At 56.5% G+C, this 26,452-nt stretch overlaps 3 protein-coding genes across 11 annotated transcripts in view; 1 reads left to right on the top strand and 2 right to left on the bottom strand.

Annotated features, from left to right (window-relative positions):
* Positions 1 to 15,753, bottom strand: part of LOC143696252 (death-associated protein kinase 2-like) — a 24,899-nt gene extending 9,146 nt beyond the window's left edge. For 2 of the 8 annotated variants that reach the window (XM_077192106.1, XM_077192113.1), the window contains exon 1: positions 1,661 to 2,817. The gene's annotated coding sequence lies outside the window, so the exon portion shown is untranslated. Of the gene's footprint in view, positions 1 to 1,660; positions 2,818 to 14,557; positions 14,654 to 15,665 lie in introns of those variants that run through there. The other 6 variants (XM_077192109.1, XM_077192112.1, XM_077192111.1 and 3 more) reach the window with 6 other exon arrangements.
* SH2D2A (SH2 domain containing 2A) lies at positions 2,190 to 14,680 on the top strand. The gene is made up of 8 exons (XM_077192115.1): positions 2,190 to 2,318; positions 6,420 to 6,574; positions 7,314 to 7,480; positions 7,622 to 7,711; positions 9,128 to 9,299; positions 10,654 to 10,758; positions 12,003 to 12,545; positions 13,667 to 14,680. The coding sequence occupies exons 2-8, from the start codon at positions 6,428 to 6,430 to the stop codon at positions 13,781 to 13,783; spliced, it is 1,341 nt and encodes a 446-aa protein (XP_077048230.1). The 5' UTR covers positions 2,190 to 2,318; positions 6,420 to 6,427; the 3' UTR covers positions 13,784 to 14,680.
* Positions 14,674 to 26,452, bottom strand: PRCC (proline rich mitotic checkpoint control factor). 2 transcript variants are annotated; one of them, XR_008535784.2, is made up of 8 exons: positions 25,752 to 26,452; positions 23,731 to 23,778; positions 20,412 to 20,990; positions 18,345 to 18,440; positions 17,027 to 17,170; positions 16,656 to 16,721; positions 15,666 to 16,129; positions 14,674 to 15,068 (listed from the first exon to the last, which is right to left on the bottom strand). XR_008535784.2 is itself a non-coding variant. In XM_054651333.2 (7 exons), exons 1-7 carry the CDS (start codon positions 26,199 to 26,201, stop codon positions 16,043 to 16,045), a joined length of 1,470 nt encoding a protein of 489 aa, XP_054507308.1. In that variant the 5' UTR covers positions 26,202 to 26,452; the 3' UTR covers positions 14,674 to 16,042. The 2 variants fall into 2 exon arrangements, 1 of the variants encoding a protein (XP_054507308.1); XM_054651333.2 differs by having other exon boundaries at positions 14,674 to 16,129.

Here is a 26,452-nt window from a genome sequence, read left to right as displayed (position 1 = left end):
AACCCTAAAGGACAGTAGGAGGTCCCCAAACCCTAAGGGACAGTCCCCAAGCCCTAAAGGACAGTCCCTAAACCCCAAAGGACAGTTGGATGTCCCCAAATCCTAAAGGACAGAGCCCCAAACACCAAAGGACAGTCAGTGGTGCCCAAACCCTAAAGAACCGTCCCCAAACCCTAAAGGACAGTCCCCAAACCCTAAAGGACAGTTGGAGGTCCCCAAGACCCAGTCAGTGATCCCCAAACCCTAAAGAACCGTCTCCAAACCCTAAAGAACCGTCCCCAAACCCTAAAGGACAGTTGGAGGTCCCCAAGCCCTAAGGGACAGTCCCAAAAGCCCAAAGGACGGTCAGAGGTCCCCAAGCCCCAGCCAGTGGTCCCCAAACACTAAAGGACAATCAGTGGTCCCCAAACTCTACAGGACAGTCCCCAAACCCTACAGGACAGTAGGAGGTCCCCAAACCCTAAGGGACAGTCCCCAATCCCTACAGGACAGTCCCCAAGCCCTACAGGACAGCCAGCGGTCCCCAAGCCCTAAGGACAGTCCCCAAGCCCTACAGGACAATCAGTGGTCCCCAAGCCCTACAGGACAGTCCCCAAGCCCTACGGGACAATCAGTGGTCCCCATTCCCTAAAGGACAATTGGTGGCCCCCAAGCTCAGTTCCCCCCCAGCCTCTCCCCCTCCCAGCCCAGCTGTGCCCCCTCACCCTCCCCGAGCCTTCCTCCACATCCAGCAGCGCCTCTTCCTCACTGCCCAGCCTGCCAGCCCGCACAGGGGACACTACCTGTCCCCTCTGCCTGTCCCCTCTGCCTGTCCCCTGTTCCCTGGGCAGGCTCTGCTGGCCCTGGCACGGCATGGAGCTGGTCCTGGCACGGCCCTGGCACGGAGCTGGCCCTGGCATGGCATGGAGATGGCCCTGGCACAGCCCTGGCACAGCCCTGGCACAGCCCTGGCACGGCCCTGGCATGGACCTGGCCCTGGCACAGCCCTGGCACAGCCCTGGCATGGCATGGAGCTGGCCCTGGCACAGCCCTGGCACAGCCCTGGCATGGCCCTGGCACGGAGCTGGCCCTGGCACGGTCCTGGCACAGCTCTGGCACGGAGCTGGCCCTGGAATGGCCTTGGCATGGCCCTGGCATGGCCTTGGCACAGCCCTGGCACAGCCCTGGCACGGCACTGCCCCATCCCCATCCCCATCCCCATCCCCATCCCGGTCCGTGCCCGGGGGCGGCTGCAGCTGCAGCTGACCAACACCCCTGGCTCTGTGCCGTGTCCGTGGGGCACAGTGTGTCCGTTTGTCCCCTGGCGATGGACACAAGCAGCTGATTGCCCCGTGCCTTGTCAGGCATTGTGCTGCTTTGGAAAGGAGGGAAACTGAGGCACGGGTGGCCACAGCCCGCTGAGCTCCTGGGCAGAGCTGGACCCACGGGGGGCAGAGTGTCCTGTCCTGTCCTGTCCTGTCCTGTCCTGTCCCCCCGTGTCCCGCTGCTGATCACCAGGACAACCAGCCTGCCCAAAAATGAGCTCCCAGCTCAGCATCCAACTGCCAAAAAGCCCCGCTGGACCCCAAAAAGCCCCGTTGGACCCCAAAAAGCCCCGTTGGACCCCAAAACTCCCCCAGCCCCCGAACCTGGTGTGTCATGGGGAGCTGGGACCGCTCACCTCCAGCTCCAGCCTTCCTCCAGCAGCCCCGGCAGTGCCAGGATCTTCCTCAGTGCCAGGATCTTCCTCAGTGCCAGGACCTTCCTCAGTGCAGGATCTTCCTCAGTACCAGGATTTCCTCAGCACCAGGATTTCCTCAGTGCCAGGATCTTCCTCAGTGCCAGGACCTTCCTCAGTACCAGGATCTTCCTCAGTACCAGGACCTTCCTCAGTACCAGGATCTTCTTCGGTACCAGGATTTCCTCAGTACCAGGACCTTCCTCAGTACCAGGACCTTCCTCAGTGCAGGATCTTCCTCAGTGCCAGGACCTTCCTCAGTGCCAGGACCTTCCTCAGTACCAGGATCTTCCTCAGTACCAGGACCTTCCTCAGTACCAGGATCTTCCTCAGTACCAGGACCTTCCTCAGTACCAGGATCTTCCTCGGAGCCGCGGCATTCCCGGGAGCTGCGCCAGGCTCCGGTCCCAGCGCCTCGGGACAAGGAGATCTCTTTGCGTTCCTCTTGAAAACACCCCCGGCTGTGCCGAGCAGCCAGAAAAAGCCTTTCAGGAGCAATTCCTGGCGGTTGCAGCCTCAGCTCCCCGAGGAACAGCCGGGACACGGCGGGATGAGCCGGGGCAGGCGCTGTCCCCTCTCGGCCCGTGCTTTCCCCGTTCCGGTGAGCATCGCAAACAGGAAGCCTGGCGGAGCCACGGGAAACGTGGGAGGCCCTGAAGGTTTTGGGGAGGTGATAAACACGAGAGCAAGCTCCCGGCCTGAAGTGATTTCAGCTTTTATTATGAAAAAGAAAAGGGCGAGCAGGGGCGTTAACATGGAAGATGCTGCAGCACCGGCGCTGGGTTTTCTTGAGCAGGTGGAGCAGCACAGCTTCCCTGGGTCAGATTCCCTTTTTATCCTGTTTTTTGTCCCTTTGGATTGGGTTTCTGTTTGGATCCTTCATTTGCATGAAGGTTTAAGGCCTTGATTGGCCGTGACAGTTCTGTCCAGGCTGGCTCGTGGTGCACCATACGTGCAGTGCCATATTTCTAATAATTACCCCTTTAAGCCCTTTTACAATGTAATAACCAAACTAACAGTACATGCTTAGCAATTTTCAAGTATTTTACAACAGTTTCTGACCTGTTTTTAACAGAGGGACTTTCATTAGGTGGAGGGAGCCCAGGGGGCACCAGGCATCACCCCGGGGTTTGCAGAGTCACCACACAGCTCAGCTTGGGGAATCCTAAATTTTAAGGATTTTAATCCTCAAAATCTGAGGGGTTTGAGAAAGTTGCAAAAGGCAGCCTCAGAAACAGCAGAACTAAGTGATAACCATAAAATTTGTCAGCAAAAAAATGATACAAGAAATGGAAAGTGAGGACAAATAGAGCAATGGTTTGTGTATTGATCCTTGTTTAAAATAACTCCCAAGCTGCAGAAAAAGTGTATCTAGAGAGATATTAGGAAGTTCTTAGTGAGATCTTAGGAAGGTTCAAGCTTAATAATGGAGCTCTGTGCATTGTATCTCAAGGCTTACAAGCAGGAATTGTATTGGAAATAAGCAGGCATTGTTTTAACCAAAGGTACGTGTGCTTATGGTGGTTGGATAGAACTGCTGTCAATGTGCTTCTGCTTTGTGTGATTGGTCAAAAAAATTTTAAAAGTGAGTTGTAACATTGAGTTCTTTGTCTACTACCAAAAATGTAAACTGCTACCATCTTCCCATTATCACAACCATGTAATGAGACCAATACCAAAAGAGAAAACAGCTCAAAGCAAACTCCTCAACAGTCCCATCCCATTTGTAATTTATAAATAAACCCCCAACAAACAACACCCCCCCATCCCTGCCCCAGTGCCATGGATGAGCCAGACCCTGCCCTAATTCCCAACCCATGGGATGCAGCAGGGGCTGGCACTGCCCTGGGACTGGCACTGCCCTCGCTCTGCCTCCAGCTGGAGCCTGGCACCACCGGGCGAGAGTGGCAGAGGGCACTGTGGTGGCACAGCCACAGCGTTGGCAGCTCGGCTGCTGCCCCAGAACAGCCCAGAACGGCCCAGAACAGCCCAGCTCTGGCACCCAGAGTCTGAGGAAGGGGATGGTGCAGGATTGCACCATGCAAGGATTGAATCCTGGCTCATGGTGTGAGCCTGGGCCTGCTGAACCTGCTCTGCTGTCCCCTCTGATCTCTGCTGTCCCCTCTGATCTCTGCTGTCCCCTCTGCTGTCCCTCCTGATCTCTGCTGTCCCTCCTGATCTCTGCTGTCCCCTCTGCTGTCCCTCCTGATCTCTGCTGTCCCCTCTGCTGTCCCCTCTGCTGTCCCCACCAAGCTCTGCTATCCCAAATGATCTCTGCTGTCCCCTCTGCTGTCCCCTCTGCTGCCCCTCCTGATCTCTGCTGTCCCCTCCCTGCTCTGCTGTCCCTCCTGATCTCTGCTGTCCCCTCTGATCTCTGCTGTCCCCTCTGCTGTTCCCACCAAGCTCTGCTATCCCCGCTGATCTTTGCTGTCCCCACCAAGCTTTGCTGTCCTCACTGATCTTTGCTGTCCCCTCAGCTGTCCCCACCAAGCTTTGCTGTCCCCTCTGATCTCTGCTGTCCCCACCAAGCTCTGCTGTCCCCACTGATCTTTGCTGTCCCCTCTGCTGTCCCCACCAAGCTCTGCTGTCCCCTCAGCTGTCCCTCTTGATCTCTGCTGTCCCCACCAAGCTCTGCTGTCCCCTCTGCTGTCCCCTCTGCTGTCCCCACCAAGCTCTGCTGTCCCCCCCGAGCTCTGCTCTCCCTGTGCCCATCAGGGGCAGGTGCCAGGATGCAGACAGGACAGGAGGGACAATGACACCTTGGCAGGCTTGGACGTGCCGGTGGCCAGCCGGCCTCAGTGCTCTCCTCGCCACAGCCCAGCCTGTCCCGAGGCTGCCGCTGTCACCTGGCTGTCACCGCAGGGCCACCATGCCACCTTCCTGTGACGTTTCCCCATCACATGAAGCCTCTTGCAGCTTTGGTCGCTGCTTCCTGCCTGTGGCCGGCAGCAGAGGCAGAGCAGAGCAGGGCAGCGGGGCTGCCTCACCCTGCCTGTCCCCTGCTTGTCCCCTGCCTGTCCCCTGCTTGTCCTCTGCCTGTCCCCTGCTTGTCCCCTGCTTGTCCCCTGCCTGTCCCCTGCTTGTCCTCTGCCTGTCCCCTGCTTGTCCCCTGCCTGTCCCCTGCCTGTCCCCTGCTTGTCCCCTGCTTGTCCCCTGCTTGTCCCCTCCCCATCCTGCCTGTCCCCTGCTCGTCCTGCCCATCCCCTGCCCGTCCTGCCTGTCCCCCTGCCTGTCCTGTCCATCCCCTGCCCATCCTGCCCATCCCCTGCCCATCCCCTGCCCGTCCTGCCCGTCCTGCCCATCCCCTGCCCATCCCCTGTCCCTGCATCACCAGCCACAGACACTGAGCAGAGGTAGGAGCTTGGGCTGGGGGCTGGGATTGGGTTTGGGGGCTGGGGTTGGGTTTGCAGCAAGGCCAAGGAGTGAACCCTGAGCTGGGGATGCTGGACAGGCAGTGCAGGGATGTCCCCCTGCCCAAAGGCAGGACAAAAGGCACATTAATGGGGTGAAAAGAGAGGGATTGTGGTCCCCTGCCCACGCCAGCCCTTCCAGCCAGATCTTATCCTCTCCAAAGGGGGAAGTTCAGCCCGGAACTGTCTCACAGAGCAAAACCTCCAGCCCGTTTCAGGGCTGATTTCACTCGTTCCCACCTCAGCACTGCAGGGTTTCAGAGGCACGTCCTGCCCCAGGGAGCAAATCCCTCCCAGCTGCCCCTCCAAAGCTGCTGGGGGAGCAGGGCTGAGCACCCCAGCCCTGGCCAGCACCCCTGGGGGATGCACAGCGAGCTGGGGACAGTGGCATTGTCCCCAACAGCCTGACCTGGGCACCACCTGACCCCGATTCTCCTTCCCAGCGCTCCCTGAGCTGGGTTAGTGCAGTTTGGGGCGTTTTGTTTCTCTTTGTCAACACCTCCCTCACCTTCCCCTGCCTGCAGGGGTGCAGGGCTGGGCTGGGCACTGCTGTGGGTTAAAGGTGGAGCTGGGGTGCCTTTGCTGCATCCCCTTGAAAAGGTGGCTGGGTCCCAGTTGGTCTCAGAAAAGGTGGCTGGGTCCCAGTTGGTCTCAGAAAAGGTGGCTGGGTCCCAATTGCTCTCAGAAAAGGTGGCTGGGTCCCCTTGCTCTCAGAAAAGGTGGCTGGGTCCCAGTTGGTCTCAGAAAAGGTGGCTGGGTCCCCTCACTCTCAGAAAAGGTGGCTGGGTCCCCTCACTCTCAGAAAAGGTGGCTGGGTCCCTCTTCCTCTCAAACAAGCCTGGACCCACTCCTCTGACTCAGCTTTGCCCTCAGATCCAAGCAGCCTCGGCATCTTCCACCCCCTCAAGCATCTGCTGGGCATTAACGTTGTTTTGCTGGGTGTTGGCAGCTCAGGGTCAAGCTCAAGGTCCCTCAGGAGCTGCTCAGCCTCTCCCTCACCTTCCCAGGGCTGAGCTGACACACTGAGGCCTTCGGAGGGGCAGGAGGATTCACATGCTCCCTGCTGAGCTCCTCCCCACCTACATCAGTGTCCCCCCTTCTCCTCTGGGGTGCCAAAGTCACTGTCCCCCGTCCCCCTCCATTTTACAGCCCCGGGGAGGATCAGGGTGCTGAGCCTGAGCTTGGGGAGCACAAGGTGAAGGTGATGGTGACAGCAGGGCCTGTGGGGGTGTCTTGGAGCCCCCCAGTGCTCTCCCCTGCCCTGAGCCTCTTCCTCCCCTCTCCCTGCACAGGGCACTCCATGGATGACGAGCGACCCCTCTTCAGCACCTTCAAGCCCCTCGGTGAGGACAGCACAGGCAGAGCCAAGGCAGCGGCCAGCAGCGCCCCCAGCCAGCCCCAGGGGGCTTCAGAGCAGCCCCCAGGATGGCCCAGCAGACACAGCAGGGTAGGACATGGGGACAGCAAACACGGCAGGGTAGGATATGGGGACAGCAAACATGGCAGGGTAGGACATGGGGACAGCAGATATGGCAGGGTAGGACATGGGGACAGCAGCCATGGCAGGGTAGGACATGGGGACAGCAGCCATGGCAGGGTAGGACACGGGGACAGCAGATACGGCAGGGTAGGACACGGGGACAGCAGCCATGGCGGGGTGGGACATGGGGACAGCAGCCATGGCAAGGTAGGACATGGGGACAGCAGCCATGGCAAAGTAGGACATGGGGACAGCAGACACAGCAGGGTGGGACATGGGGACAGCAGCCATGGCAGGGTGGGACATGGGGACAGCAGCCACGGCAGGGTAGGACATGGGGACAGCAAACATGGCAGGGTAGGACATGGGGACAGCAGACACAGCAGGGTGGGACATGGGGACAACAGCCATGGCAGGGTAGGACACAGGGACAACAGCCATAGGAAGGTGGGACACAGGGACAGCAGCCATGGCAAGGTAGGACATGGGGACAGCAGCCATGGCAGGGTGGGACATGGGGACAGCAGCCATGGCGGGGTGGGACATGGGGACAGCAGACACAGCAGGGTGGGACACGGGGACACCAGGGTGGGCACAGCCCAGCTCACCCTCCCAGTGCTCCCACGCCCTCGGGGCTGCACTGGCAGCTGAACGTCCTTGCTGTGTGTCCTCCCCTGAGCTCCCGGTGCTGTCCCCGTCCCCTCAGGTCCCCCCAGGTTTCCGGCCAGCCCCGGCAGCCCAGTCCCTGCCCGAGGATGAGGAGAGGGTGGCGCTGCGGGCCCGCACCCGGCTGTGGTTCGAGCAGACACAGGCACAGAGGCTGGGGCCCGAGGGGGAGCTGCCCTCGTGGTTCCACGGCTTCATCAGCCGCAGGTGAGGCAGGGAGGGCAGGGCGGGGAGCAGGGGATGGGTTCAGCCCGGTGTCCCCTCCCTGGGCTCCCAGACAGGGAGCTGCAGCCCTGCATGGCAGGGAGGGGATGAGCTCGGACGGCTCAGTGTCATCCATTCCTGCAGGGAGGCAGAGGAGCTGCTGCAGGATCAGCCCCTGGGCTGCTTCCTGGTGCGCTTCAGCGAGAGCACCGTGGGCTTCGTGCTGTCCTACAGGTGAGCAAAGACATGGCCTGGCTGAGGAGGGGCGGCCAGCTCAGGTCCCTCCTGGCTGCTGTGCCCATGCCGTGCCATGCCGTGCCATGCCATGCCATGCTGTGCCATGCCATGCTGTGCCATGTCATGCTGTGCTGTGCATTCCGTGCTGTCCTACAGGTGAGCAAAGACAAGGCCTGGCTGAGGAGGGGCGGCCAGCTCAGGTCCCTCCTGGCTGCTGTGCCCATGCTATGCCATGCCATGCCATGCCGTGCCATGCTGTGCATACTGTGCCATCCTGTGCCATGCCATCCTGTGCATTCCCTGCTGTGCCATGCCATGCTGTATCATGCCATGCCATGCCATTCTGTGCCATGCATGCCATGCCGTGCCATGCCATGCCATTCTGTGCCATGCATGCCATGCTCTCTCCCCTCCCGACAGCTGTGCCCATGCCGTGCCATACCATACCATACCATACCATACCATGCCATACCATACCATACCATACTCTCTCCCCTCCCAGCAGCTGTGCCCACGCCATGCTGTGCCATGCTGTGCCATGCCATGCCATGCCATGCCGTGCCATTCTGTGCCATGCATGCCATGCCATGCCGTGCTCTCTCCCCTCCTGGCAGCTGTACCCATGCTGTGCCATGTATACTATGCCGTGTCATTCTGTGCCATGCCATGCATACTGGGCCATGCTGTGCCATGCATACTGTGCCATGCCATGTCATGCCATGCCGTGCCATGCCTTGCCATGCATACCATGCCATGCTGTGCCATGCCATGCTCTCTCCCCTCCTAGCAGCTGTACCCATGCCGTGCCATACCATGTCGTGCCATTCTGTGCCATGCCATGCATATTGTGCCTTGCCATGCCACGCCACACCATACCATACCATGCCATACCATACCATACCATACCATACCATACCATGCCATACCATACCATACCATACCATGCCATGCCATGCCATACCATACCATGCCATACCATACCATACCATACCATACCATGCCATACCATACCATACCATGCTCTCTCCCCTCCCAGCAGCTGTGCCCACGCCATGCTGTGCCATGCCATGCCATGCCATACCCTCTCTCCTCCCAGCGGCTGTGCCATGCCATGCCATGCCATGCCATGCCATGCTCTCTCCCCTCCTGGCAGCTGTACCCATGCTGTGCCATGTATACCATGCCATGCCATTCTGTGCCATGCCATGCATACTGTGCCATGCTGTGCCATGCCATGCCATGCATACTGTGCCATGCTGTGCCATGCCGTGCTCTCTCCCCTCCTGGCAGCTGTACCCATGCTGTGCCACGTATACCATGCCATGCCATTCTGTGCCATGCCATGCATATCGTGCCATGCTGTACCATGTCATGCTGTACCATGCCATGCCATGCCGTGCCATCTCCGGCCAGGGGCAGGGATCGCTGCCGGCACTTTGTCCTGGACCAGCAGCCGGACGGGCGCTATGTGATCCTGGGTGAGCGCAGCGCCCACGCCGAGCTGGCCCAGCTGCTGCAGCACCACAGCACAGCCCCGGTGACCCCGTACCCAGAGTTCCTCACCGTGGCCCTGCCCTGCACACGGGTGAGTGCCAGCCCCGGGGGCCCTGAGAGACCTGAGAGACCCTGAGAGCTCCTGAGAGTGCCTGAGAGACCTGAGAGACCCTGAGAGACCCTGAGAGTGCCTGAGAGATCCTGAGAGTGCTTGAGAGACCCTGAGAGCTCCTGAGAGTGCCTGAGACACCCTGAGAGCTCCTGAGAGTGCCTGAGAGATCCTGGGAGCCCCAAGAGCCCCTGAGAGACCCTGAGAGTGCCTGAGAGAGCCTGAGATCCTGAGAGTGCCTGAGAGACCCTGAGAGCCCCCAAGAGCTCCTGAGAGTGCTTGAGAACCCATGAGAGTCCTGAGAGTGCCTGAGAGACCCTGAGAGCCCCTGAAAGCCCTGAGAGCCCCCAAGAGCCCCTGAGAGCCACCGAGAGCCCCTGAGAGCTCCCGAGAGCCCTGAGAGCCCTGAGAGCTCCTGAGAGCCCCCAAGAGCCCTGAGAGCTCCTGAGAGATCCTGAGAGCCCCCGAGAGTCCATGAGACCCCCAAGAGCTCCTGCACATTGGAATATTACCAATATAGCTGGACAGGACATGCCTGAGCTTGTCTGGCCCTTGCTGCTGAACCAAATAGTGGCACTTTGGTGTTTCACCCCACAGACACTTTTGGCTGGCTGGGTGTGTGGTGTTTCACCCCAGAGACACTTTTGGCTGCCTGGGTGTGTGGTGTTTCACCCCACAGATGCTTTTGGCTGGCTGGCTGCTGTAGCTGGGCACTGGAGACAAGTCCAGGCCTGCAGGAGCTCTGGTGGTGCTGGGATGGAGCTTCCCCCCATAACAGGGGCTGCTCCTCAGGTTTATCTCTGCCAGAGAAGCTTTGAGGCGATGGTGAAGGAAAGGAGTCGGTTCTGAGGGAGGGTTTGGATCCAGAGCTTTATTCTGGCCCAGAGGCCTCTGAATGCAGCACCAGCTCCCACAGAACTCCCTGAGCCCGTGGTTGCTGCTCCTTTAACCCCGGGGAGAGGGGCAGGGAGGCACCAAGCAGGGACAGGAGGGGAGGGACAAGGGACAAAGGACACCTGGATGGCCCAGGGCCCCCCAGGGGTTTGAGTCTGCCAATCACTCGATGCCTTCTGGAATTCCAGGAGTGACAGACAGTGCTGGGAGGGGGAAGGAGAGGTGACTGACACACCTGGCAGGGAATTATCAGGGGAGGGACCCAGGTTCTGAGCTAAACCCTGAATTCACAACACAACACCTGCAGCCATCGGAGGATTTTCCCAAGGGAAATCCAAGCATCACAAGAGCCGGGGTTGGCGAGCAGGAGCACGGAGCCAGCAGCCGGCTGGGCGTGCCCTGAGCACACACCCATCCCCACAGCTCTCTGCTCTCCCCGCAGAAGGACGAGCCCCGAGGGCGGCCACAGCCCCCGGGTGGGGGCGATGCTGCTCATTCCCCAGCGAGCCAAGCAGCGGCCAAGCTCCCGGAGCCTCCCAGAGCTGCGGTAATGGGGCAGGGGGGATGCAGTGACAGCAAATCCCAGCCTTCACCTGTGCCAGGGGGATAAAAACGGGCAGGGGGGATGCAGTGACACCCAATCCCAGCCTCACCTGTGCCAGGGGGATAAAAACGGGCAGGGGGGATGCAGTGACACCCAATCCCAGCCTCACCTGTGCCAGGGGGATAAAAACGGGCAGGGGGGATGCAGTGACAGCAAATCCCAGCCTCACCTGTGCCAGGGGGATAAAAACGGGCAGGGGGGATGCAGTGACAGCAAATCCCAGCCTCGCCTGTGCCAGGGGGATAAAAACGGGCAGGGGGGATGCAGTGACACCCAATCCCAGCCTCACCTGTGCCAGGGAGGTAACAGGGGGGATGGAGGCACTGCCCAAGGACAGGATGAGAGAGGAGGGGAGGGATGCAGTGACAGCCACTCCCAGCCATACCTGTGCCAGGGAGATAAAAACAGGCAGGGGGATGGAGGCACTGTGCAAGGACAGGGTGGGAGGGATGTAGTGACACCCACCCCCAGCTCTCACTTCCACCAGGGAGATGGAGCAGGGGGGATGGAGGCACTGCCCAAGGGCAGAATGGGGCAGGGGGATGCAGTGACAGCCACTCCCAGTCCTCATCTCCTCAGGGAGGTAAAAACAGGTGGGGGGATGGAGGCACTGCCCAAGGACAGGATGAGAGAGGAGGGGAGGGATGCAGTGACAGCCACTCCCAGCCTCACCTGTGCATGAGGGGATGGAGGCACTGCCCAAGGACAGGATGGGAGGGGAGGGGAGGGATGCAGTGACAGCCACTCCCACCCTCACCTGTGCCAGGGGGGATGGAGGCACTGCCCAAGGGCAGAATGGGGCAGGGGGGATGCAGTGACAGCCACTCTGCCAAGGAGGTAACGGGGCAGGGGGGATGAAGGCACTGCCCAAGGACAGGATGGGGCAGGGGGGATGCAGTGATAGCCACTCCCACGCCCACCCTCACCTGTGCCGGGGGGGATGGAGGCACTGCCCAAGGACAGCATGGGATGGATGCAGTGACAGCCACTCCCACCCTCACTTGTGCATGAGGGGATGGAGGCACTGCCCAAGGACAGCATGGGATGGATGCAGTGACAGCCACTCCCACCCTCACTTGTGCATGAGGGGATGGAGGCACTGCCCAAGGGCAGGATGAGAGAGGAGGGGAGGGATGCAGTGACAGCCACTCCCACCCTCACTTTCACCCTGTCCCATCTCCCCCCAGGCTCCGCCGTCTCTCCCTGCCAAGAGCAGCTCCCGGGGCGCGGCTCGGGGGCTGCAGAGCCCCTCCAGCAGCGCGGCAGCCCCCGAGGCTCCCTATGCCCAGGTGCACAAGGAACCCGCCCGCCCCGAGCCCCCCGAGGCCAAGTACCAGCAGCTCATGTGCTTCCACGTCTATGCTGAGCCCCGTGAGGAGATCGACCCCAGCCCCACCAAACCCCAGGAGCCCATCCCAGGGGGACCCCCCACCCCAGGGGGACCCCCCACCCCTGAGGGGCCCATCCCCTTCTATGCCATGGCCCGCGGCTGGAGCCCCCGCGGCAGCCCCGAGGAGAACATTTACTCCGAGGTGGCCCTGGCTGGGCAGGATGTGCCTGCCCGGCCCCCCAGAGCCCCCCAAAACGCCTTCTCCACGCTGCCCCCCAAAGGCCGGCCCCACCGCCGGCTGTTCCGCAGCGTTTCCAGCCAGGACTGCAGGAGGAGGCAGCACTCGGCGGCTGCCAGCACGGACAGGGAGGACACAGGAGCTCCCAGCCCGGGCACACAGGTGGGTGGCGCCCCAGGGCAGGTGATGGCTCCAGAGCTCAGCCCCAACACGAGTCCTGGAGTCTGAGGGATCGGGGTTTGCTCCACACCAGGAGCACAGGGAACCTGGAATGGTTTGGGTTGGAAAGAAACCCATCCTATTTCACCCCCTGCCAGGGGCAGGGACACCTTCCATGATGCTCCAAGTCCTGTCCAACCTGGCCTGGAACGCTCCAGGGATGGGGCAACCACAGCTTTTCTGGGCAACTTGTGCCAGGGCCTCATCACCCTCACAGAGAAGAATTCCTTCCCACTATCCCACCTATCCTTGCCCTCTGACAGTGGGAAGAATTCCTCCCCAATATCCCATCCATCCCTGGCAGTGGGCATAATTCCTCCCCAATATCCCACCTATCCCTGCCCTCTGGCACTGGGAAGCCATTTCTTCACAATATCCCATCCATCCCTGGCAGTGGGAATAATTCCTCCCCAATATCCCACCTAACTCTGGTAGTGGGAAGAAATTCCTTCCCAATATCCCATCCATCTCAGGCAGTGGGAGGCCATTCCTTCCCAATATCCCATCCATCCCTGCCCTCTGGCACTGGGAAGCCATTCCTTCCCAATATCCCATCCATCCCTGGTAGTGGGAATAATTCCTCCCCAATATCCCACCTAACTCTGGTAGTGGGAAGAAATTCCTCCCCAATATCCCACCTAACTCTGGTAGTGGGAAGAAATTCCTCCCCAGTATCCCATCCATCTCAGGCAGTGGGAGGCCATTCCTTCACAATATCCCACCTATCCCTGCCCTGTGCACTGGCAAGAATTCCTTCCCAATATCCCACCTAACCCTGCCCTCTGCACTCAGAATTCCTTCCCAATATCCCACCTAACCCTGCCCTGTGCACTGGCAAGAATTCCTTCCCAATATCCCACCTAACCCTGCCCTCTGCACTGAGAATTCCTTCCCAATATCCCACCTATCCCTGGCAGCAGGAAACCATTCCCCCTTGTCCTGTCACTCCAGGTCCTTACAAAAACTGCGTCCCTGTCCCAAAGCCAAGGGCTGGGAGGGTGAAAACCCAACCCTGTGCTGTTTCTTTCCTGGCTCTCAATTCCCCCTCTCTGGGAATCCCCCAGGTTGTCCTGAGCCCTGAGCTGGAGCTGGATGACCCCGTGTACAGCAGGAGCACACCCAGGGACCTGCACCCCACGGCTGAGAATGTGTACGAGCAGCTGCCTGGGGACTGCTCCTAAACCACCTGGACAGCACCTGGCTCCCAGGCAGGAGGAACCTCAGCCTCCCCCTCACTGCAGGAAGCCCTTGGCCCTGGGAGGAGCTCCAAGGCTGCTGTTGGCCCCAGCTGGCAGTGCCAACCTGCTCCTCCAGCTTCCCAACCCTGCTGGACAGCACAGGGGGAGCCTTACCCTACCCATGAACACATTCCAAGAGACTTCTGGTAATAAAATGAGGGGAAAAGGCTGTTCCAGGAAAAACAGGGATGAGTTTGGCACAGTTGGTGCAGGCAGTTGGGTATTAAATTGGCCAGAAACTGGGAAAAAGGCTACAGGTTACAGGAAAAACAGGGATGGGTTTGGCACACTTGGTGCATGCACTTGGATATTAAATTGGTCAGAAATTGCAGTGATGCTACACTGAACCTCTCCAGCCTGCAGCCAACACTCCAAGCCCTGCCTGCTTCCTCAGCCACAAAATCTGGGATGACACCACTGTCCCAGGGCTGTCCTGAGAGGCTCCCAGCCCAACAGGAGCGGGGAGCCAGGATGGCCAAAGCCACGGCTTGGAGGGGAAAGGAGGGTTGGGGACTGTAGCTGTTTAATCTCTGGGCAAATTCGCTTCTGACCTTTCACAGACCTGAATTTTGTTGCTCTCAGAGGGCTGAAAGTGGAACACAAGCCCTTGGAACTTCCCTTGGTGCTAAACCCAAGCCATAACCCCAACGAGAAATGGAAAGGGGAAGGTGGCAGTTCCAGCCCCCACACTGCAAAATCCCCAGGCCAAGAGGGTACCTGGATGAGGATCTGAGCCCCTGGTGATGGAAACAGGGCTGGGTGTGTTCATTTAGAAATATGTTCCTTCAGCAAATCTCTTCTGGGAGGGTTTCACTGTACATACAAGATATGAATAAATTACTCAACAGTAACTTTATTCTGATCATTCAAATACTCAAAACAGGCTCTGCAAAATACTAAACATACAGGGAGCTAAACTAAAAATGAGATTAGTTTAAAATGTTCTAAGAAAAGACTTCAGTCATGGGGGTTTGCCTGTTTTTAAGAGGTACCATGGGAGAAAAAACACCTCTTGGGAGTTCTTCTTACCAGAATAACAAATATTGGCCATTTGAGCCAAATAAAACCCAGATTGGTGGGAATATAAGTTAAATACCCAGGCCAGCTCTCTGCTCCCTTCAGCATCACATGCTTTGGTGAACAACAAAGTGATGCCACAGATTTGGATCCATGGATTGGGCCAGCAGAGCTGCACAGGATTTGCAGTCGCATCACCTTGAGAGAATTCCTTAAATAAAATAAAAAAAAAGGTTTGATTTGAAGAAATTAGGGCTGGGCAGTCTCCTCTTCCCAGCCAGGAGGGTAAAGTCAACACTTAATTGAAACAGAATTGATACGAACAAGCTGGGGAAAAAAAAATTACAGTTGGCAGCTGTCCTCTGTGTGTGCCCAGAGGAAAGTGCAGAGCTCAGTCCCAGGCAGCCACACGAGGGACACTCACTTTGATGAGTCTGAGGACAGCCTGGGGCAGGACAGGAGGCCTTGGGCTGGGGGAGAGGGAAAGAGGAGGAAAAAGGAAGGACAATGTACATGCACACATGGCTCAGGGGAACCCAAAGCCCTGAGTGTGCCAGGCAGGAGAGCCTCCCCTCCACGTGTGGTGCTTCCCCTGGCACAGGCTCTGAGCTGCACGAGGGTGTCCCCTCAGCCTGTGGAGCCCAGAGAGAAAACACCCAATTAAAAACCAGGATATCAAAATTATTCAAAATTATTGACATGAGAGGAGTGCTGGAGCAGCCCAGACACGAGGAAACAGCTGTGAGGACACCTTAAAGGTAAGGATCAAACTAAAAATTCCAAAGCCAGGCTTGCTCTTGGAACTCACCGTGTTTTAGAAAGGAAAACGACATTCTCAATGCACAGCAAGTCCAAGAGAGGAGCAAAGTGGGAACTGGGAGTTTATTGAGCCTCTGCTGAAGGGTCAGGAGGCCCAGCCTGTTCCCTCAGGCCAGGAGCTGCAGCCTCACACCCAGCACGTTCCCTGCGGTGCCTCGGGACCGTCCTTGGCCGGTGGGAACCTTCCACATTTACAAGGAGGGAGGGGAAGGATTAACAGCTGGAGTTCCAGGACCTGCTTGCAATGCCCCTTCTTCCTGCCAGGCCAGGGAGTGCAGTGTCCTCCCAGCCCCATGCTGGGGCCTGGCTGATCTCCAGGAGCCCAGCAGACACCGGACACAGCAGCCAAAAAGCAGGACAGATGTGTCAGAATCCATACTTGGCTTGAGTCTGCCTTCTGCTGAGCTTGTTTTCAGACCATGTGTTTTTCAGTTCCAGCTCCCTCTCCTTGGCCTGCAGAGATGGAGAGGATGCTGTTAAAGCCTCTGTGTTTCAGTGACTCAGCAGCATTCCTGCCTCATGTGGATTAGGGAGCCCTTCAGCCAGAAGCCTCTGTTACAGGGCTTTGCACAATCATCCTGACAGAGGCCTGGATTAATTGGGAATGCACAGGCATTTCATTGATGCTGAAAAGCAGCTTCTCGTGGGGACAGGGGTTTGCACAATCATCCTGACAGAGGCCTGGATTAATTGGGATGCACAGACATTTCATTGATGCTGAAAAGCAGCTTCTCGTGGGGATGGGCTCAGCAGCCAAGCCCGGGGCAGAATGCAGGACAGGATCCCAGGGCCTCAGAACGTGCAGGAAGGGCAAAGCAAAGCTGAAATCTCAGGGCTGGGATCCCCTCAGAGCCAGGACTCACTCCTGGCCCCACTGGGTCTCACCAGGGGCTTCTCAGGGACAGCCCCTGGCACCCCAGCCTTGTGTTGCCCTGCAGTTCTGCTGGATCAGCTCACACACCACAGGGAGGTCACTCACCTGGTGGATCAGGTATGTGATCTGGTGTTTTCTCCTCTGCTGTCCTGTGGGCTGATCTCCTTTTTTCTGGAAAAGCAGAAAGAGGTGAAGTGTTCAGCCTGGAGAGGTGCTTGGACAGCAAACCAAGACCAGGGCCTGCACAGAGCCATCCCCAGCAGCATTTGTTCCCCATTAAACTGCAGATTTAAATTCCTGGGGCTGCAGCACTTCCTGGCTGGCCCTCCCCAGCCACATGCTGTGTTCTGAGGAACTCCACTGGTCTCACATGTCATCATTTCCCCTCCCTGCTGAGTGCCCAGCACCCAGCACAGCTCCAGCAGGATTTAGGCACTGAGCAGAGGCTCCAGGCACAGCCCTCACCCTCCACCCACCTTGCTGAATGACTTCATGGTCTTCTCCTCTGTCAAGGATTTGGTCAGCCACTGCTGGGCCCCGCTCAGCTGGTCGTCACCTTTGATGTCCACAAAGTTGATCTCCTCCCTCCCACGATTCCTCTTGCCCTGCAGACGTTTGAACTGAAGGCAGAACAGAAGAGTTGGAATTACACCCAGCACTGACCTGACACCAGGCACAGCTAACAGTTTTTCAGCTGGGGTTTTGATCTTTTGGAGATTTCCAGTGTGCTGGACATCAGAATATCTAAAACTACTTAGCATGAAGGTTATAATTTCATTTTCCTATGCAGAAAGCAGCATTTGCTGCTGTTTCCATGCAGTGCCCATCCCCTGTGCTGGCATCTCCAATCCTAGGGTCAGTTTGGGGCCCCTCATGACAAGAAAGAGATTGAGGAGCTGGAGCATGTCCAGAGAAGCAAACAAAGCTGGGGAAGGGGCTGGAGCACCCTGCAAGTCCTTAGGGCCCCAGATGCCACCTTTCATCTGATACCCAGACCCTGGCCAATGACTTCATTTTCCCCATGGAAAATGGCCTCCATTTGTGGCCTCTTGCCCACACCAATAGGGTGGTGCCCAGCAAGAAATTTGCAAACTTTGCTGGATTTCTCCAAATCTAAAGCTGCCAGTAAGAAGTACCCTGCAAGTCCTTAGAGCCCCAAAGGCCACCTTTCATCTGACACCCAGACCCTGGGGAAAGCACTTCTTTTTCCCATGCAAAATGGCCTCTCTTTGCAGCCATTTGCCCTGGGGAGGCTGAGGGGGCTCAGGGGGACAATCTGGCCATGCACAAGGCCCTGACAGGAGGGGACAGCCAGTGAGCTCTGCTCCCAGGGAACAGGGACAGGACAAGAGAAAATGGCCTCAAGGAGTGCCAGGGTTAGATGAGGGTGGACACAGGGAATATTCCTCCACCCTGAGGGCTGTCCAGCCCTGGCACAGGCTGCAGTGGGGAAGTCCCCACCTCCAGAAGGATTTAAAAGCCACATGGATGTGGCACTTGGGGACTTGGTTTAGTGGTGGCCTTGGCAGTGCTGGGTGATGGTCTTGGGGACCTTTTCCAACCTCAACAATTGATTCTATTCTGTGCTTATGGGCCTGCAGAGCCAGCTGGAGCAGGAGCCCACACGTGCCCACAACACAGCACAGGCCCCCCCAGAAAAACCACCCAGCCCAAAGCCCTGGAAACCCAGGCTGTGCTGGGGGGCAGGAGAGTGGCTGCCAAGAGGCTCCTGAGCTCTGGCAGAGCTCCAAGCCAAATTCCACAGAATCTGGGGACAGAAAATCAGGTGCCAACCGCTTCGTCGTCGATGAAGGAGGAGTCGGTGCTGGTCTCCTGTGGTGAGGCCTGGGCTGGTTCCACCTCAGGGTAGTACCCACTGCTGTAGTAATCCTGGCAGGGAAACAGGGAAATGGAAACCAGTTTGGCATGAGAGCAATCCTGGAGTGGCACCAGGCACAGACTGCCCTGTGGGCTGAGTCCATCAGAGGGACAAAGCAACAAATGCTCTGAGGGACCTCTCACAAGGAGTGACAGGGCAAGGGGAATGGCTTCCCACTGCCAGAGGGCAGGGATGGATGGATATTGGGAAGGAATTCTTCCCTGAATTCTTCCCTTGCAGTGAGGTCCTGGCACAAGCTGCCCAGAGTACCTGGGGCTGGCCCATCCCTGGAAGTGCTCAATGCCAGGCTGGACAGGGCTTGGAACAACCTGGGATAGTGGAAGGTTGGAACCCTGGCACTGGATGGGCTTTAAGGTCCTTTCCAACCCAAAGCAGTCTAGGATTCTATTTCTTAGAATTCCATTTCTTAGAATTCCATTTCTTAGAATTCCATTTCTTAGAATTATTAGAAACAACCAGAGCTCAGACACCAGCTCCAGTGAGCCTTGACTCTGCACCCTCACATGCAGGGCATTTTCACAGGAGTGCAGCTGTTAAACATCTGTCTGGCAAAGCACATCTGCAGCTCTCATGCTGTAGGAATCCCCTTTGGCCTGGTGCTGTGGCTCCCTGTCCCAGATAGCTTGGGCTGGATTACCTGCCCTGTGTCCCAGGTACCTCACACAGGCTGCATTCCCTGCCCCATGTCCCAGGTAGCTCTCAAGGGCTGCATTCCCTGCCCTGTGTCCTAGATACCTCACATAGGCTGGATTACCTGCTCTGTGTCCCAGGTACCTCACACAGGCTGAATTCCCTGCCCTGTGCCCCAGGTACCTCACACAGGCTGCATTCCCTGCCTCATGTCCCAGGTACCTCACACAGGCTGCATTCCCTGCCTCATGTCCCAGGTATCTCACACAGGCTGCATTCCCTGCCCAGGTACCTCACACAGGCTGAATTTCCTGCCCTGTGTCCCAGGTACCTCACACAGGCTGAATTCCCTGCCCTGTGCCCCAGGTATCTCAGACAGGCTGAATTCCCTGCCCTGTGTCTTAAGTAGCTCCCAAGACCTGCATTCCCTGCCCCGTGCCCCAAGCAGCTCACAAAGGCTGGATTACCTGTCCAGATACCTCACACAGGCTGCATTCCCTGCCCAGGCACCTGACACAGGCTGCATTCCCTGCTCTGAGCCCCAAGCAGCTCACACAGGCTGCATTCCCTGCCCCATGTCCCAGGCACCTCACAGAGGCTGCATTCCCTGCCCAGGCACCTCACACAGGCTGCATTCCCTGCCCCATATCCCAGGCATCTCACACAGGCTGCATTCCCTGCCCTGTGTCCCAGGTATCTCACACAGGCTGCATTCCCTGCTCTGAGCCCCAAGCAGCTCACACAGGCTGCATTCCCTGCCCTGTGTCCCAGGCATCTCACACAGGCTGCATTCCCTGCCCCATGTCCCAGGCATCTCACACAGGCTGCATTCCCTGCCCTGAGCCCCAAGCACCTCACACAGGCTGCATTCCCTGCCCTGAGCCCCAAGCAGCTCACAAAAGCTGCATTCCCTGCCCAGGTACCTCACACAGGCTGCACTCCCTGCCCTGAGCCCCAAGCAGCTCACAGAAGCTGCATTCCCTGCCCAGGTACCTCACACAGGCTGCATTCCCTGCCCTGAGCCCCAAGCAGCTCACACAGGCTGCATTCCCTGCCCAGGCACCTCACACAGGCTGCACTCCCTGCCCAGGTACACCACACAGGCTGCACTCCCTGCCCAGGCACCTCACACAGGCTGCACTCCCTGCCCAGGCACCTCACAAAGGCTGCATTCCCTGCCCTGAGCCCCAAGCAGCTCACAAAGGCTGCACTCCCTGCCCAGGTACCTCACACAGGCTGCACTCCCAGCAGCAGCCCCCAGTACCCAACTGGAGCCACTCACTCACGCAGCTGCCCAGAGCCCTCCTCTCCCCTCTGGCCAACAAACCCACCTGGTAGTAGCCCCCAGGCTCTCCATAGGCAGGGGGGAACTGCCCATAGGGCTGGCTGCCGTAGTCCTCAGTGGCTTTGGGTGCCCAGCTGTGCTGAACTCCACTGGAGCCCACTCCTGTCTTGAACTCCAGCGGGGCGTTAGCGGCCGCGTCCTGGAACTGCGGCTGCGGCTCCGTGCCGGGAGGAGGCTCCTCCGAGCCCGGGTACAGGTAGGGCTCGGTGCCCACGGTGCCAGCGGTGCCAGGCTCGCTCCTGTCGGACAAGGAGAAGTAGTTCTCTGGCTGCAGCTCCTCGTCGCTGTCCTCCTCCTCCTGGGTGATCTGCTTGGTTACCTGCAGCGCCGCGCTCTTGGCCGCCGCCTTGATGGCCGACGGCGACGGGGTGGTGGGCACGGCCGGCTTGGGCACGGCTTTGGGTTTGGAGGAAGAGCTCGGGGTCTTGGCAGGCTTGGAGTCAGAGGAGTTTTCTCCTGCTTTCCTGGAGAAGGCGTAGGGCAGGAGCAAGCGATTGGTCTCTTTCACTGGTGTGTTTTTGGGCTGAGGGAGCAGAGCGGACAAACCGGAGCCCTCGCCGCGTCCCTGGTGATGTCCACGCAGGACAAAGGGATGCCAGAAAGAAAAGAGGCAGATTATTCACTTTTCCTTTCTAATTATCCCCCTCAATTCTAACATTTCTTGTGGGTTTCTTGCCACTTGGCCACTCTGCACTGCATAAAAAGCCAGGGGGATTCTGAAGGGAAATGTTGAAAATATCTGCCCAATTCCCAAATTAATGCCTCTTTCACCAAGACATAAATTGCTGAGAGTGCCCAAAAGAAAGGACTTGAAAACCCACAGGATTTCAGGAATATCCCTAAAAGGGGGTGATCAGTGTGGACAAATGGATCCCAGAAAGAAAAGAAGGAGATTATTCACTTTTCATGACTTCCTGACAGTTATCTCCCTCAATTCTAACATTTCTTGTGGGTTTCTCACTGCTTGGCCACTCTGCACTGCATAATGTTATGCATTATGCATATGTTAAATGTTACAAATATCTGCTCAAGGTGATCAGAGTGGACAAAGGGATCCCAGAAAGAAAAGAGGCAGATTATTCACTTTTCCTTTCTAATTACCCCCCTCAATTCTAACACTTCTTGTGGGTTTCTCGCCACTTGGCCACTCTGCACTGCATAAAAAGCCAGGGGGATTCTGAAGGGAAATGTTGAAAATATCTGCCCAATTCCCAAATGAATGCCTCTTTAGCCAAGACTTAAATTGCTGAGAGTGCCCAAAAGAAAGGACTTGAAAACCCACAGGATTTCAGGAATATCCCTAAAGGGAGGTGATCAGTGTGGACAAATGGATCCCAGAAAGAAAAGAGGGAGATTATTGACTTTTCATGACTTACTGCCAGTTATCTCCCTCAATTCTAACATTTCTTGTGGGTTTCTCACTGCTTGGCCACTCTGCACTGCATAATGTTAAGCATTATGCATATGTTAAATGTTACAAATATGTTAAGCATTATGCATATGTTAAATGTTACAAAAATCTGCCCAAGGTGATCAGAGTGGACAAAGGGATCACAGAAAGAAAAGAGGCAGATTATTCACTTTTCCTTTCTAATTACCCCCCTCAATTCTAACACTTCTTGTGGGTTTCTCGCCACTTGGCCACTCTGCACTGCATAAAAAGCCAGAGGGGTTTTGAAGGGAAATGTCAATGTTGCAAATATCTGCCCAATTCCCAAATGAATGCCTCTTTAGCCAAGACTTAAACTGCTGAGAGTGCCCAAAAGAAAGGACTTGAAAACCCACAGGATTTCAGGAATATCCCTAAAGGGAGGTGATCAGTGTGGACAAATGGATCCCAGAAAGAAAAGAGGGAGATTATTCACTTTTCATGACTTACTGCCAGTTATACCCCTCAATTCTAACATTTCTTGTGGGTTTCTCACTGCTTGGCCACTCTGCAGTGCATAATGTTAAGCATTATGCATATGTTAAATGTTACAAAAATCTGCCCAAGGTGATCAGAGTGGACAAAAGGATCACAGAAAGAAAAGAAGGAGATTATTCACTTTTCATGACTTACTGCCAGTTATCTTCCTGAATTCTAACACTTGTGGGTTTCTCACCACTTGGCTATTCTGAATACACTGCACAAGAAGCCAGGGGGATTCTGAAGGGAAATGTTGCAAATATCTGCCCAATTCCCAAATGAATGCCTCTTTAGCCAAGACTTAAATTGGTGGAAGCGCCCAAAAGAAAGGACTTGAAAACCCACAGGATTTCAGAAATATCCCTAAAGCCACAAGGTCATCAGAGTGGATGATTTACACAAGGTGATCAGTGTGGACAAATGGATCCCAGAAAGAAAACAGGGAGATTATTCACTTTTCATGACTTCCTGACAGTTATCCCCCTCAATTCTAACACTTCTTGTGGGTTTCTCACCGCTTGGCCACTCTGCACTGCATAAAAAGCCAGAGGGGTTTTGAAGGGAAATGTGAATGTTGCAAATATCTGCCCAATTCCCAAATTAATGCCTCTTTCACCAAGACTTAAACTGCTGAGAGTGCCCAGAAGAAAGGATTTGAAAACCCACAGGATTTCAGGAATATCCCTAAAGGGAGGTGATCAGTGTGGACAAATGGATCCCAGAAAGAAAAGAAGGAGATTATTGACTTTTCATGACTTCCTGACAGTTATCCCCCTCAATTCTAACATTTCTTGTGGGTTTCTCACTGCTTGGCCACTCTGCACTGCATAATGTTAAGCATTATGCATATGTTAAATGTTACAAATATCTGCCCAAGGTGATCAGAGTGGACAAAGGGATCACAGAAAGAAAAGAGGCAGATTATTCACTTTTCCTTTCTAATTATCTCCCTCAATTCTAACATTTCTTGTGGGTTTCTCGCCACTTGGCCACTCTGCACTGCATAAAAAGCCAGAGGGGTTTTGAAGGGAAATGTCAATGTTGCAAATATCTGCCCAATTCCCAAATGAATGCCTCTTTAGCCAAGACTTAAATTGGTGAAAGAGCCCAAAAGAAAGTGTGGGAATTCTTAAATCAGAGAGTTTAAGGAAAGGTGTAAAGGTAGGGCAATATTTTTATGTTTTATTCCTGGGGGGAAATAAAAAGGTAAAAAATGTATTTATTTCAATGTTTTTTTTCATGGGAGGCAAAAAAAATTACTTGGAAACCCATGGGATTTTAGGAATATCCCTAAAGCTATGAGGTGATCAGAGTGGTTGATTTACACAAGTGGAAGGCCAAGAATCAAACACTTTTTCCCATGAAAATTATTTAACCAAGTGCCCTTGATATTTACCTGAAGAGTATTTTTTTTCTTTGCTGGTTCATCTTCCTCTGAATCTGACTGAGAGAGAAAACCAGAGCTCAGCACAACTTGAGACAGCAAACTAAAAAAAGTTATGTTAATAAATCCCAGGAAAATAAACCCAAAGGGAGGGAAGAAGTGCAGGTGCACAGCTACAGGTCAGGGGCAAACAACAACAGAGTTACTGGAGGGGAAGCACAAACCACACAAAGGATGCAAAATTCACTGCAGGGATACAGAGAATTGTTCCAAATAGTGCTGAAATTGCTAAATATGTGGTTAAAACTTGTGTGGGAAGCCTGGTTGGCAGCAGAAAAGGTATCTTTATAATTTCATGGCTCCTCAGAGAACTTGGAAGAGGCAGCAGGGATTGAGGGCTTGTGCCAGTTTGCCTCCAAATCATAAACCAGGGAAAGACAAGGAATGTGCATAAATAAAGAGAGTTGGGAGTGATTGTAAACCCACTGCTGGTAGGGGAGAGAGGAGACACTGGAGCATCTCCAGGGGGTGAACCACAGCCATGGGAGGGGTTTTAAGGAGAAACAGGGAACAACTGAGGATGTCAGCCACAGCCCAAGGAACCTCCAGGAACCCCAAGTGGGAACTGCTCACACCAGCTCCACTTTAAGGTACTTTTTGTCCCTTCCAAATTCACCTGCTCAACAGTGAGAACCTGCAGATTGTGTGGTCACAGCAGAGCACAGAGAGGGCCAAGGCAGGAACAGATCCCTGCTCATTCCAGCTGCCTGGAATCCCAGCACACTGCTGCAAGGAGGGACTGGGATATCCCTCACCCCTCTATCCCAAAGGCTGAGCCTCCAAAACTCTGGGATTTGCCAGCCTGGGATGGTTATTGGGAGCAGGAAGGGATGGGGAACCTGTGTCCTCTCCCTCTCTTTCTGTCACCCCCCCAGACACAGCACTGCCTTCACCTGGGCTCCCCCAAATGCTGCCAGGCCACTATTCATGGGCACTGTCTATAAATCCACCTGTCCCCATGGAAATGACCCCAAGCTCCCAGGTCAGCTCTTCCCACTGCCACAGGCACTCCTGTCACACCAAAACCAGCGACACAACCATCACCTCCACATGGCAACAGGCTGGGCCAACCTGGGCTGGTGGAAGCTGTCCCTGCCTGTGGACACTGTGAACAGGATGAGTTTTAAGGGTCTTTTCCAACCCAAAAACCACTCCAGGTGATGGCTTAAATGAGATATTAGGAAAAAAATTATTCTGTGAAGGTGCCAGGAGGCCCTGGCACGGGGTGCCCAGAGAAGCTGTGGATGCTCCTGGATCCCTGGAAGTGTCCAAGGCCAGGCTGGACAGGGTTTGGAGCAGCCTGGGATAGTGGAAGGTGCCCTGCCCATGGCAAGGGAGTGGAACAAGATGGGCATTAAGGTCCCTTCCAAGCCAAACCATTCCATGATTCTGTGACAGTGCTGTCCCAGAGGAAATGAGCAGTGGGGAGAGGATGAAACCTCATCAGCAGGGATCCCCACTTAAAAACCAGATGCAAAGGGACCTGTCTCTCCCTGCTCTCCCTGTCTGGGTTCACAAGCCTGCAAGGCACAGTAATTACAAAACAAACAAACAAACAAACAAAAAACAACCACAAAATGAGACGGAAACGGTCACCAAAAAGTTTGGAAGACGCCCGAAGCCTTTAGACAAATAAGCAATAAACTGAGTGAAAAATCCATCACCTGCACAGGAAACAAAAGATGATTTTGGACTGCAACGCCCTGCAGCTCCACATCATCAACTCTTAAACTCCAGGAATAAGAAGGGTGCAGATAATCTGGGTTTGGCTGCATTATGATTATAAATAAGGTTTCTATATCAGTTTGATTCTGCTAAGCGCTTTAGCATTAGGGCAGGCAGCCAGGACAAATCTGCCCGTGGATGACACAACAATAGATCCCGGTAGCTCGGAGTGACAGAGCGAGGGAAGAGCCCCGCTGGGGGGAAGTTTCACCCCCGAAGGGAAGGGCTCGGGTTCGTTCCATACTCACATCCCCCTTGTGCAGCTCGGGCGCCGCGATCCGCACCGGCTCCGTCCTCTTCTTTGGCTTGGGGAGGCCCAAACCCGCCCCGGGGGAGGCAGCGGGGGGCGGGCTGAGGGGGGAGGCGGCGGTGCCCGCGTTCCTGGGGGGCGGCAGGAGGAGCCCCCTGGCCCGGGGGGACTCTGTGGCCCCGTCCCCGCTGGCAGCCGGCTCTGGGGGGCTCTCGGTGCCGGCCTGGCCCGGCGGGGCGCTGCCCAAGCCGCTCAGGGTGGGCGGGGGGCCCATGAGGAACGCCGGGGGTACCGCAGGGGCTCTGGGCGGGGGCAGCGCGGCGAAAAGCCCTCGGGATGAGGGCTGCTCGGCTGTGGATGGGGGAGAGTCGGCGGCTTCCTCCTCCTCGCCCGCAGGCTCCTCGGCATCGCTGTCCTCCTCGCTGCTGGCATAGGCCACGAGGGACATGGCCGCGGGGAGGGCGGCCCTTGGCGGGCAGCAGCCGCTACGCGAGGCCGGGGATCCACCCTCCGCGCTAGGCCGCACCGCCGCCGCGCCTTCAGCGCCCGCAGCGGGGAAGAAGGGGCGGGCGGGGGCGAGGCTACGCCGCCATGGCGGCCCCTCCCCGTGCGGCAGCGGAGCCGCGGAGCGAGGACAGGCGACGGCGGCGGCTCCGCGCTCCCGGTAATGGCTGCCGGCAGCGCCCCGCTGCCCGCGCT

The sequence above is a fragment of the Agelaius phoeniceus genome, chromosome 31 (genome assembly GCF_051311805.1).
Source record: "Agelaius phoeniceus isolate bAgePho1 chromosome 31, bAgePho1.hap1, whole genome shotgun sequence".
In the NCBI taxonomy this organism is placed as follows: domain Eukaryota; kingdom Metazoa; phylum Chordata; class Aves; order Passeriformes; family Icteridae; genus Agelaius; species Agelaius phoeniceus.
Note: the sequence above shows the minus strand (reverse complement) of the source record. Positions and strands in the feature narration are given on the sequence as shown.

Excerpts from the sequence above, each read along its gene's own strand:
- SH2D2A (XM_077192115.1), top strand. The coding sequence starts at position 6,428 with ATGGATGACGAGCGACCCCTCTTCAGCACCTTCAAGCCCCTCGGTGAG. Across the intron at positions 7,481-7,621 it reads CACGGCTTCATCAGCCGCAG|GGAGGCAGAGGAGCTGCTGC; the intron begins GTGAGGCAGGGA and ends CCATTCCTGCAG. Across the intron at positions 12,546-13,666 it reads CTCCCAGCCCGGGCACACAG|GTTGTCCTGAGCCCTGAGCT; the intron begins GTGGGTGGCGCC and ends GGAATCCCCCAG.
- PRCC (XM_054651333.2), bottom strand. The coding sequence starts at position 26,201 with ATGTCCCTCGTGGCCTATGCCAGCAGCGAGGAGGACAGCGATGCCGAG. Across the intron at positions 23,779-25,751 it reads CCGAGCTGCACAAGGGGGAT|TCAGATTCAGAGGAAGATGA; the intron begins GTGAGTATGGAA and ends TTTCTCTCTCAG. Across the intron at positions 17,171-18,344 it reads CCTTCATCGACGACGAAGCG|TTCAAACGTCTGCAGGGCAA; the intron begins GTTGGCACCTGA and ends TTCTGCCTTCAG.